Raw genomic sequence first — 13,536 nt, 5'->3', positions numbered from 1 at the left:
GTAACTGTATCCAACAACTGAAACAACTTGAATCTTAAAGAAAGACAATTAGGCTAATTCTGCTTTTACAGAGTGAAGGCAAACTGCACAAAGAAACATATATTAGCTCGTCATCCCCATGTGATAATTAAATGAAAATCCATGCACACACACCCACACACTTAAACTTTGATCAAACCCTGAATGCACATGGTTTATTACAGTTTTTTAAACCCACCAATTCAATGGAAATAATTACCTTTTGGTGATTTCCCAAAATATAATAACGTGTTTTAATTATTTTTTATTTTTTGGAAAACTAATTCTATATATTTTGCCCTTGTATAATTCGATTTTGCAAAAATAATGAGAGATATTCGGCACACCTGACAGATGCAGCACTTGGTCAAAGCTAAGCTAAGCAGAGAGCAGGTATATACAATACAGTACACTTTAAATCACCAGTGTCACTGTAAGAAGATATTCAGGAATGTATCACACTTCAAAAATGTCAGTCTCCTACTACACACAGGAAAGTAAATATTTATCGTCTCTATCTCTGTGGGTAACTCTACAGTCAATCCACAAGTAAATTGCTCAGTTTGTAAACAGAGCAGAAATCCATTTCCAAGCATTGGATTGTTGTCTTTCCTTCCCTTATATATATTTTATGTTTGTTTTTTTTTTTTTATATTTGAACCACATGAGCCAAAAGCATTTAGGTGAAATACTGAAATCCACAGCGTAAAGAAAGCATACAGAATCACAGCTACACCTCATAGTCATTTTAACTGTTGAAGCCAAATTTGTTAAAATGCAAAAGCTTTATATTATGTACAAATTCACATTTATTAACTTCTCCCATTTTATTATTCATCTTCTTTGATTCATATTCTGTTTGGACGTGTTTCGCCAGCTCCACATTTCTAAGGACGGCAACTTTAGAATCCGTCATTAATTAAAACTGTGACATATCCCGACATGTTTACATGTCGACATATATTTAGCCTTCAAAATATTTCCACACGAGAGCAGTTACGATCAACACTGCATTATTACTGCTTACATTCCTCATCTGGTATGCAAAGTTGGAGTGGTCATTAACTTCTTGGCATCCACTGATTGATGTCTTCAGTTTGATTGGTGTCAGGATCTGATCTAAATAAATTACCCAGACTTACCCAGAATAATTTACAGCTCCGGCTAATGCCATTCAGTATGTTTTAACGGTGCTACAGATATTTAATGTGACAGATAAAAAGGCTTTTTTTGCTCTTTTGAAAAGCAGATCAATAATGTCTTTGAAGCAGTTTGTTTGCTGACATCAGGACAAGGCGTCTTTATCTACTCTGTGATGGAGCTGCTCTCAGTCCAAGTTGAGGCATGTTCTTTGACTTTGTGTTTGTTCTAGACAGTAAACCAATAAGGTGAAACCAAGTGTTGTGTTTGCAAACAGGGCTCTTCAGTGGCAAGTTTATCATTCTGCTCAGGGGATCTCTGCAGGCTCAACACCCTCTATAAAAGTCAAATAGGTGCGCTGAAAAGAAATCCATAGAACTCCAAGCGTCAGTGGTTTAATGCTACTGCGAATTTTCCCATCTGAGCACAAAACCCCACAAAGTAGGGGACATTATGATTTCATGCCTTTTATGGTACACTGAGCCCCAAATTTGTCTTTCAGCACAGTTGACAGAGGCAGATCTTTACATCAGTTGAAAGAGAATAAACAAAGGGAAAATGTCTACTTTTTTTAACTAATAATAAATAAATACATAAATAGATAAATGATGAATCACGCAGAATCCCAAACAAGAGTTCCCCACTTCTCCATGTAGACAGTGGATGACCTTGTTGTGCAACAAACGATGCTGTAATCCATCATCCAGCTGTCAGTGGGCATCAGTGGCATGGTTCTGCTCAGTAAGGCTAATTTTTTTGTGTTGATTTTAAAGAGACAAAAGGTAGACTGATCTGAGAGACAGAGGTAAAAAAAAAAAAACGTGTTTCTTAGAAGAAATGACAAAGCCATTGTTTCATTATTCACACTGACAGAGGCCATCTGTTTCATTACAGTGTTCTCTGATGGGTCGTGTCTGAACGATGAATTCTTCGCTTGACAAGACAGAAACCTGCAGGTCTTTCCTTGTCCTTTTTGCATCATCAAAAAGTCCTGTACTCTCATACCCTGGTCCTTCTGGACAGACAAATCATGAGCTGGGGATTTTCTGTTTTGCAACCTTGTTTTATCAGTTTATCAGTTTACTCATGTGGGCTCTCACTTTCATCCCATCTACTGTCACTGCCTTTGAAAGGCATCACACGTACTGTGTCAGAAAAGATTCCACTTTCTTATCAGAACTTTAATAGAAAGTTAGATTAGAGTGAAACTTATTTTCCATTATCTATAGCTGTTCAGTTTCCAGTATGTCAGTCAAACTAGAGACAGTAAGTGGAACCACTGTATTTTGGGACTAGCTTTTGTTGTTGAAAAGATGTTTTAAAACTCTGTTGTGGAGATCTGAGTGACCTCTGATTGCAGATCTTGTTGGATCCTCCTTGAGCGAGAGCTATGGGGGACCCAGTCCATGCCTAGTCATGCTGGCTTCTTCCCTCCTTCTGTAGGAGCGCAGACGGACACGGGCTCCCTGGTGGTGTTGCGGCCTCTGCTCAGACTGTTCTGCTCCACGCGGGTCCGGCAGGGGAGGCAGAAATCTCTGAAGCATCGCTTAAAATTTTCATCCAAAAAAGCATAGAGGACCGGGTTGAGGCTGCTGTTGGTGTAGCCCAAGGCGATGCAGAGGTGCCAGCTGGCTATCACGAAGGGGTTCCTGCTGTCAATCTCCACCATGGTCTTCACAATGATGAAGATGTGGATGGGGGTCCAGCAGATGATGAAGGCAGCCACCACCACCAGCACCATACGCGTGATGCGACGCATGTTGCGATCTTTTTCCTTGGAGCCCGAGAGCAGACGAACGCTCCTCAGACGAAGGATCATCAGGCCGTAGCATATGGTGATGACCATCACGGGAACCACAAACGCAAAGATGAAGACGCAGATCTTAGTCACTGTGTCCCAGTACCAGTCAGGGTCAGGGAACTTCAGCATGCACATGGTTTTACCTGGGGAAAAAAAAGGCAGGTAGCGTTAGACAGAATTAGTCACAGTAGGGTTGCAAGCAGGTTTAGACAGATACTGGTTTGTGGATTTAAAAAGCTAAAGAGAAACAGCTGTACTGAAAACACACACTTCAGTCATTTCAGTTATTTCTCCTGATGCAACTCTGCTGGTGGCCAACCAAGTAAGTTCCCCATCAAGTCGTAGTTCTTCATTAAAATAAAATCTATTTTTAATTGGAAGCATAAGAATCAGCTTCCCGCCCACTTAATCTCAAGTACATTTACAAAGTGGAGCTGGAGTAGAAAGCAGCTGTGCTTCTGATCATGGGTGTTATTTGGAAGTTCCATTCACTATGAATGGGAGCCTGTCTGGTCTCCAGTGCCCATATGTGTGAAGAAGGATTTACTTCACACTTTGCTACACAAAAGCCACACTGCCTCCAGCACTGGCACTGACATGGTGTGGTTTGTCCACCAACACAATGACTGGGAATGCTGGGCTTCAACCACTGGTTGAAGTGCTTGGTTTCAAGGGAGAGATTTCAGATGTAGCAGTCGAATTATTTCAGAGGCTTTTCCACTCACTCCACCCAAATTATGCACTAAGGATCATCTGGGCTCATGGGTGGGACTGGAGTCATAATCACATTATTCTTGCTCTTATTTTGTGTGAAGTTCTCACAAAGACACAGCACTTACAGATTTACCTCTTACCCAAGTCTGGAAGATGGTTAACACTTTATTAAGACATTAAGACTTTAGATAATACAAAAAGAAGAAAGACAAAACGGTGGAAGAAAACACAGTCTCACCATTATCTGCCACTTTGGTCACAGCCATTATCATAATGGGAACCCCGATCGCTGAGGACAGCACCCAGATGAGCACGTTGATCAGCTTAGCTTTGACTGGCGTACGAAACTCCAGCGCCCTGACCGGGTGGCACACAGCGATGTAGCGGTCCACGCTCATCATGGTGAGGGTGAAGATGCTCGTGAACATGTTGTAATAATCGATGGCTATGATGAGCTTGCACAGGACTTCCCCGAACGGCCAGGTGTTCATCAGGTATTTGGCACTTTGAAAAGGCAGCGTGCTGGTGGCCAAGGCATCGGCAAGGGCCAAGTTGAAGATGTAGATGTTTGTGGCTGTCTTCATCTTGGTGTACCTGGTTGCGATCACAGAGCAGAGGAAAAATTGTTTGCAATAAGCAGCAGCGGTAATGAGAGCAGCTGGGTATGGAAGTCTCTGTTATGGGATATGGGGAATTGAAAGCAATATTCACTATGCAGTGTGTTTTTAATAGCGCGGATGAAGAGTTAATTCCCTCATGCTATAGATGTGCGGTGAAGAGCTGTGAACATATAGTGCAAATTCCTCACAGCTAATAAATTTTCTTTTTTTTTTTGAGATAATGGCCACAGTTGGCTTGTTGGCCTCTGATTAAGCAGCCTACTTGCAGGGAAAGAGAGCAGCAAAAAGCAAATACCACTGCTGCTATCAGAATGAGGTTCATATATATTGCATGTGCTGAGTTCTGCTTTTAGCACGGGACTGTTAAATTTTACTTGAGCGTGTGAGATGATTATTTTTTCTCACATATTTGAAGAAAAAAAAAAAAACGGTCATCAGCACCGAACTGATTTTATTTGGTACACTATCAGCTTATTGGGGTCAGAAATTGTCCTCTGGGTCGTGAGGCTTATTTTCACTCAGGCACCTCTCATCACTGTCCTTGCGAGCGGTTTTCATTCTGTATATAAATCTCAGCTAATTTAGTTTTCTAGAGGATAAATCATAATACGTCCAAATACAATCCAACTCACGTTCACTGTGGGCTGCCCAGAGGCACAAAGGACAAACATAAGGGACCAGAAATCGCAAAATTTCATTAAGATATACTGTATAATACATAATACAATGCTGTATGAATATATTATGTTGATACTATATGGAATCGGACATAAGCCTGCTGTTTTCTTCTATTTCACAATTTTGAATGATAAAGAATTAGTTTAATAAACAAGGACAGTAGATCAATGACCCGTGTATCTGACATTTTAAGGGGAAAAAGAGAGATTTGTTTTTCCTCCGTTAGAATACCTCCGACCCTGATGTCTAAATGGATATGTGAATTGATTTTTCTTCTGGTCATTTTTCACAGGGCTGGTATAGGCAATAACCTAGGGGTGTTGGTGGTGATAGTGATGGCAGGGGGCTGCACTGTTTGGAGCAAGAGGTTTTTAGTTATAGCCAAACCGAACACACACACACACACATACACACAGCCCAAATACAAACTTCACTGAGTCACTTGTAAACATTAAACTGATTAAAAGCTTATTACTTGCACACAATAAAGGATTGTGTGCAAGTAATGCTGGGTTTGCTGGGTTTGTGTTAAATTAACACCATGTCTTAAACTCCAAATATCTGCTATAACTAGGACAGTTACAAAAGAAACTTGCCCAACAAGTGAATACATCAAGGAGCGATCAATAGAGAGAGGCACTTTCAATTGACACTCCAATGGAGAATACATGGGTTAATCCATTTGCCTGGGCCCACATCACACCTGTGCTGTTGATATCCTGTGCTGTGATAAAAATCTATTTTTCTTTTATACTGTGAGTTTTTAAACCACAAGGTTTGGGTTTCACTTCATTTCAGTATTTGGTCCTACAAGCCACTCAGGCCAGGCTTTTGGAGGGAAAATTACATTCAGTGGGGTCGATGGGATGTATATGTCTTTTTCTCCTCCATACATCCAGGCTTGAATTCAATTCAGGACTTGCTGCCCATTAGTCACCTCTGTTCTGTTTCCTGCCCTGACAGTTTTCAGATTGAGTCTACACGTGTTCCTAATATCCCTGTAATTTGCGAGGTTGTCTTCAGAGCCTTGCTGTCCCAGCCTCCTGCCACTGTCCCGATAGCTTCTTCTTTCTGATTTCAAGAAAATGCTCAAAAGAAAATAGTAATTATACAGCACTTTCATTCACCTCTGTTCAATAAATGTTAGGATTTATTGAACATTTATGGGGGCGTTGAGATAAACAGCTGGTGGTGCTAATTCTCCAGTCTGATGACATTAAATCATTGAGGAGGAAGTGGGTGCGATTATACGATGTGATTAAAACAGCACCAGTATCCATCTATCTTTGTGTCTAGGCTAGAAATCAGATCATCAAGAGTTAAATTGTTCATGTCATCACATGACACTTTCTCTAGCTGGTCCATTGGTAAGACACGGTGTGTGTTAGTGGCTGTACCATGTGGGCTGATAAAAATTTTGTCTGATATAATAAATCAGTTTGATTGTAGGCTTCAGCTGAATCAGAAAACGTAATTACAGCGTTAATTCCATTATCCACTGCGCGAGTCTCTGACATAATCAGTACCGTGTGTGTCTCTTCAGTTCAGCTCAAGGAGAGTCCAAAAGTCAAAAATGCTTTTGTTCATCTGAAACATGCTGAAACTAACACACAGGTGTAAAACAAAACAATGACAGAAAACAATAAAGCCATCAGGAGGGGAACAACTCAGCAAATGGGCTGTTGTAATGTCAGCTACAGGTAGGTACTAGTGTTGTCTTTCAACCTGTTTTTTTATGTGTTTACATTCTATCAAACTGGTAAAATTAGCTATTAGCACTTCCTGTTGGAAAGGTATCCATTCATCCAATCACTGGATTACTTTTAAGAAAACTTAAAGATCTGATGATTCTCACTAAAGTTCGACTAAGTCATTTTTCTGTTATTTCTAAGCAGATATATGGCGACGTCAGACATAATGATAGTCCCAGGAAGTGTGAAGCTCACTGAATGATACCAATATGTGTTTCATGTCTGTGTGTTAGGATTTAGGAGAAGGAGCGTGAAGGAGATTTTTGGCTCAAATTCACCTCACACACACTGTTTGCCTCACATCTCTCCCTCCACGCCTCGCCTTCGACTCTCCTGAGCCCCCCTGGGGAGGCTTGCAGGCCTGATTTCCATCCATTCAAAGGGGATTTGCAACACACCTCCAGGAGGCCTCAGCTCTGTAAGATGAATTCAGCTTTCTTTTTTTATTTTATTTCTTTATTTTTCAATTTTTCATTCTAGACAAAAAAAGAAACAGTGAAATCAGCAGCAGACGGCCGCTTCAGAACATTCCCTTGTATGTTTGATCATCCTAATCTGAAGCCTCCATTAGCTTCCGTTTGCAGGAATCAGCTTTTCATAATTACGGAAGTCTGTGAAGCAAACACAATATTAATGTGATGCTTTGAACCACTGGAAAACAGATAAAAACCAGCACTTGCTCGGAGAGAAGATAAGCATGGACTCAAAATGGCATTAGTCAGAGATAGGAAAAAGATCAGTGACAAGACTGTGAACACAAAGAGCTCTCTGTTTAGTTTTGTATCTCAATCTGTTCGGAGGCTTTGATTCAGCACCTACAGCTCAGCTTTTGACATGGGGAGAGGATTATGTTTATTGACAGAGTCACTTTCATAACTGAACCGTGATTCAAAAGAAATCACTTTCCCCTCTGCCTAATCCAAGCTGTCAAGATAGACCCCCGCACAAAGTGTATCCCGCTTTGTGGCAACACTGCCACTTCCTCCCTACCATGAGTAGACAAGCACCTTGAAGCTCGGACCTTGATGCTATACCACCCAGTCTGGAATTATCTCTAAACAAACAGTGATGTACATTCTCCACTGACAGAGGAAAATATTGACCACCATAACCTCTAAGTCTCTGTAGGTAAGAACATGTGAACGATTTGTGCCTGTGCCACAGATGAACCGCCATTGATCAGAATCCATCCGTACTGGTCTATCATTCAGCTTGCCATTAATCAAATGCTGCCACCTCTGCACTATGTAAATCCCCACTAACCATCCAGAGGTGCAGGAGCAGTAACACACAGATGTATGGACTCCTGAAACTGACAAAAGGCAGTACAAGGACGGGCATCCTGTATACATCAATAAATAATATAAAATAGTTAGCTGTTTGAGGGGTGAGACTTTGTTTTCAGGTTTAGGTTCAGTTCAGAGTAAAAGGATTAGGCATTTAGTTGTCATGGTTAATATCAAAACAAAGGGCTTAGGTATGTATTATGTTAATGGTGGTTATGTGTGTACGATGTGTGTAGCTCAACAACTGAGCACCCTACAGCCAATGCATGCAACATTAATCATCCATAAACTTCATACTGCTGCAGCATCACTATATAAACTTGTAAAACAGCAGCTACAGCATTTTAACTGGCAGGCTAACACCAACAGAGTTTACTGGCTAAAGCTAATGAATAGTTCACAGACATCTTTATGACATATATAAAACCATAGGTAATACCTTATAAACAGTATGATTATATAATAGAGTATTTATTATTAAATACTATCAGGTGCTCAACACTTTGTGGCAAATAAGCACCTGAACAATATGTTGTATACAGCTCTACTTCTGAGTTTGTGTCAGTCTCACCTGTTGATTCTGCCCTAGCTGTCCCTCCCACAGCAGTGTGCTGGCTGCCGTCTTCCTCCTCCTCCTCTTCCTCCTCCTCCTCCTCTCCCACATCTCCCTCTTCATTAGCTACAGATATCCTCTCCTCACCCTCTGCTTCAGCTGCCACAGCAGCACTGTCTGAAGCCTGGAAATACTCACAATAAATTTACTGGATAACTGCTCACACTGGTCGGATCGTTCAGTTTTCCTACATGTGTTTTCTTAATAGTTGTAGTCTGCATTGAGAAAACCTGCGGTCCGCGCTGTCTCTGTGCTTCCTCGGAACGAGCCCTCTTCAGTCTTTGAGAATAATTTTCAGTATTCATGTGGATTGAGGGAGCAAACATTGAGGGAGCAAACATTGAGGGATTGAGGGAGTTACTCTGCCTGGTCTGACTACATCAGTCATTTCAGTGCTCATACACAAGTCAGGCTCCACTCTCCTGTGTTTCAAGGGCTGAAGGCCATACACACACACACACACACACACACACACACACACACACACACACACACACACACACACACACACACACACACACTGATATTATTGCTACTGGGTGAGATAGAAGACAAGCAGTGAAGACACAGTGGCCATGTTGACTCAGCCCAGGAAGTAAACAGACTGACAGACTGGCATCTCTCTCTCTCTCTCTCTCTCACACACACACACACGCACACACATATATATATTCATGTTCCTACTGGCAAAGGGCTATGATATTTTCAGCCAAATTTCCACTCTTCCAGAAGCTTTTTTTGACTCACGCTATCTTTTGTCTTTGCCAAAATATGACCATACCAAATGCTGCTGTCTTAGCAGCAACAATAATCCACAAGCAGCAGCTCATTTAAGAATCCACTTTCACACAAACTAATCCAATCCTCCACTAGCCGCACATCAAACTGATTTCAAATGGAGGCCACTTGACAGTAAATTGCATGATCACTGAGCCAGCTCTTATCTAACAGGTGTGGCTTAAGGAATGGGAAGCAAGGTAGAGGATAACTGGGAGATAAGTGGAGCCTCGTGCTGCTGACCTATCCTGCGGAACAGAGTGGACCATCTCCAGAGGAGTCAATGTCAGCCTCTCCATCAGCAATCAGTCCGAGTGCTCGCAATACCACAGCGGCCCTAAGCCCAGTCCTCTCTGACATGAGCATCCATGCAGACTCTGCTGTAAATGGGTTTGTGCGCATTGGAGTATCTCTGCCCAAGAATCTAAGTGGAGGGAAATATCCAAAATTTATGACCTGTGCTATATATATGTATATATATATATAAGCAGCCTGATATGGCAGGCAAACAAATCATCGAAGGATGCTTTCAAATGGGCTTTTGGTTTATTTTGAATCAAAGTCACTGCTGAAGCAGAAGGTTGAAAATGAACCACTTTTGGTGTTTGATTAATTTGATTTGGTGCTGGTCATTCATCAAGACAAACACCAAACTTAATCTCGCTCTAGCTTCTCAAATGTGATGATTTGCTGCTTTTCTGTTTCATGCCATAGTAAAGTAACTGAAAGCTTGTTTTCTTTATAAACCTCAGACGTCACAGTATAGTTGTAATAAATGATAATGGATTATTTGCATCGTGACTGACTTTCTTCTTCAGTCTTCTTTAATACAACAGTGAGATACAACAAATCCTCTGAGGTCACCGTTTGTTTGTCTGCCCTGTAAACATGTACACAAGTGCTCTTCCTCTGCTTCACTGCTGACAGTGTAGCATGTTTGCCTCCCCAGTGATCAATTCAAGGCTCATGTTGAACGCTAGGGTGACCTTGGACGCAATAGTTGGACAAAAGAAAAAGAAACTTGATCTCTTTTTCAGGTGCTTTCAAACATTTGCTCAACAAATTTAATTTAATTTACCAAGCTGTCCTTTAGATCATTCAGTAGCCACCACATGACCCAAGTTCCCTACTTCTGTCTCATGATAAGTGATAACGGGTCCTTCCATTGAGGAACACTGTGAGATGTGACTAAAAGCTCTAAGAAAAAGTTCTGGGAGCTGTGTTTTTAAAACTTTCACCACGGCCACTGAGAATTCTCAGTTCTGATTGGCTTTTACTAAACAGACAATATAACCAGACACACTTCTGTTGGCAAGCGACCATGGTATAGGAGGGATAATACAGTCCAAGATTTTAATGGAACATCCTGCTTGTTGGGCATTGTTCCTTACGTACTCTCTACTACCACCAGAAACCAGAAAGGTGTTGCTAAATCAGCCAGGGCTTAAATCTTAAGGATTAAAACTTTTAAGCTGTTAAAGTGTTGTATGGTTGTTTCTTTCCTTGCCTCATAATTCATTGCTACCTTGAAGTGCAGACTAAACCCACCAAAGCCAATCTTGTTTTCATTTTGAATTGAGGGTATGGACAGGCTGACAAATCAACCGTTTTATAAGTGATTACCATGTGTGGGTCAGTGTTTTCCCAGCTTTTCATCTATGCTATTACTCCACTCTATCTGTGTCATAAGTTTGGATGTTTGCTCTAAGCTCCTTCCCTTCAGCTGCTCCACAGGAGATAATACATTCTGACCAGGATGGTTAATGTGCTCGGCTTCCCCCTTCCCCCTGCCTCCGTCTCTGGGGGGGTCTGGCATCAGTGATGAGTCCTCTCACTCACGCAAACACAAATGCCAGGCGAATCGTTGAACGCAGTTTGATTCACTGCCTTTGCCGAGCTCTCATCCATCTCCTTGTTGTTTCCCTTTTACCTCCCTTGCTCCCTCTTTCTTTTTTTGTCTTTTGTGCCCTGTTTTGCCCATTATTTTCACTCTGACTTGTGAATGGAAATAATGAGCAGAGTTGTAAATATTTATGAAGTTTTTTTGGCTCAATACCCAAAGATTGCCACTTGGGCCACCGATGGCCAGCTAGTGACTTTTCATATACTCTTTTTTTTTTCTCTCCGCCTGTACTCCCTCTGCTGCTCTCCTTCTTACCTCACTGTATACATTTAAGTAATACCAACATCCATTTAGACTATATCTTATTGTATACATTTCAGCCTGTCGTGTCATGTTTGTGCGTTGAAAAATAACCACTGGCCTTCACTGCTTCCCCTCCATCTAACTATTTATCCTTCTCTGCTGAAATTGGGGAAATCTTAAATGAATCCTACCTGCTTGTCTAATTTCCTGGCTCGGCTGGAGTAATTAATGCTTCAGGTTGTATTGGGAGGACGCATACAGAGAATGTTTGAGATTAGTCAGTAATTGACATGATGAGCAAGGACAAGCAGAACTGCAGTAAAAGATATAAGATGTTTTATTCCGGACCAGCATACAGGTTAGTGCTGGGAGGCTTCTTGGGAAATGACATGGTGCTTGTATCTAGTGGCAAAGTGGGTTCAGGCTTCATTTTAATGCTTCTAGAGCTGAAGGAGAAAAGCAAACTGTAACCTTGGATAGACAATTATGCTGCAAACATCCACTAATGGACAAAATCAATTTACGTGAAAAAGCACAACTCTTCACTTAGTCATTATGGGCCATATTTTAAGAGTTTAAAACCACTATCAATGCTTTGCATAAAGATTTAAGCCAAGAGATAAAATGTTATTTAAGAGAATGGCTTTATTATCTACTTCATTTCTGTTTATACACAGATAAGGAAACAAATGCATAGCATACAGTTTAATTTGCACATCAAATGAAGACTTGTCCCTCTCTGTTTGAGGTGCAGTTGAGTCAGTCAGAATTGAGAAACTGCGTCTGAGCCAAGAGGTTTGACCCCCCCCCCCCCCCACCCACCCACTCACTTTGGCATGAAATAATGAAAGAACAATCTTATGCAGCCTCAGATCTCTTGTTTGGGTTGAATATAGACTCTCCACACAAATGCAGCCAGGACTGAAAGCAAGGACAAAAGCTCCACCTTCTCCACACAGGCTCATGCACAGACTAATGTGTATACAACATGAAAAAGGGGGATGTAAAGGTGGTCCAATTAATGAAGACTAATGAGAGCATATTATCCCTACAAGGATCTATTTTGGATCATTTTATTCATCCTTACAGGTTCTCCACAAAACTATAAACTTCATTTGTATTTAGACCTATTTTTGGCCAAAGGGTTGTAGAAGCTCGCACTTTTCCACCTTTTAAGTAGAGATCATTGTTTTCAGAGTGTATTGAAATAAACAAATAAATAAATAAAAATGTGCTCAAAATGTGTTGCATTTATGAGACCATCACTAAAACTGACACAATGACAATGTCATGAGCGCATGTGGGTGAATTTCACATTAAATTTAGGCTCTGTTGCTCTTATCAAGCTTCATTACACCTTCAAAGCAGATGACATACTCAATAAAATAACTATAATAAAAATGAAAAGACAGTGTTTACCTGACCACCCCGTACATGACGAGGATGTTGCCCAGAAGTCCCACTACGCAAATGACGGAGTAGAGAGCCGTGATGGATATGGCTATGATTATACCCCCGGCGCTCCTCACCGGACTCTGCTGCTTGGTGTAGTTCTGCAGCCCGTTGCCCATCAAGCCGCTGTCCTCGTCCGGGAAGGTGACATTGAAGGGGATGACGGAGTAAAGGTCGGACAGGGAGAGCTGAGCTCCAGAGACCGTGTACGGCTCCATGCTGCGGCCGCTGCGCTGTCCACTCTGCGCGCTTTGCGGAAAACACGCACGCACAATTATGTGGAGGAACTTAATTGTACGGAAGAGGAAAGAGGGTCCGACTGGAGGTGGACGAGAAGTGGAGCAAAGAGACTGAAAGAGTTTCCAAACAGTGCGTAGAGGCAGAGAGGCTCTGCGTAAAAGAGTTGAGGATATGGCTCTGTTCTCTATCCAGAGGGAGGAGGAGAAAGAAAGTAGCCCCTCAGCCGCGGCAACCTGTGTACGTACCCGTGTGTGTGTGTGTGCTCTAGCTGTGTGTGCACCTCTTCAGCTGTCCAAGATC

At 41.6% G+C, this 13,536-nt stretch overlaps 1 protein-coding gene across 1 annotated transcript; it reads right to left on the bottom strand.

Moving 5' to 3' along the window:
* Positions 1-2,061: 2,061 nt before the first annotated feature.
* oprd1a (opioid receptor, delta 1a) lies at positions 2,062-13,242 on the bottom strand. Its single transcript, XM_041053250.1, has 3 exons — positions 12,964-13,242; positions 3,912-4,267; positions 2,062-3,102 (listed from the first exon to the last, which is right to left on the bottom strand). Exons 1-3 carry the CDS (start codon positions 13,212-13,214, stop codon positions 2,573-2,575), a joined length of 1,137 nt encoding a protein of 378 aa, XP_040909184.1. The 5' UTR covers positions 13,215-13,242; the 3' UTR covers positions 2,062-2,572.
* Between the last annotated feature and the right edge of the window lie 294 nt (positions 13,243-13,536).

This window comes from Toxotes jaculatrix, chromosome 13, assembly GCF_017976425.1.
Source record: "Toxotes jaculatrix isolate fToxJac2 chromosome 13, fToxJac2.pri, whole genome shotgun sequence".
In the NCBI taxonomy this organism is placed as follows: Eukaryota; Metazoa; Chordata; class Actinopteri; family Toxotidae; genus Toxotes; species Toxotes jaculatrix.
This window is presented reverse-complemented; position numbering and strand designations above follow the sequence as displayed.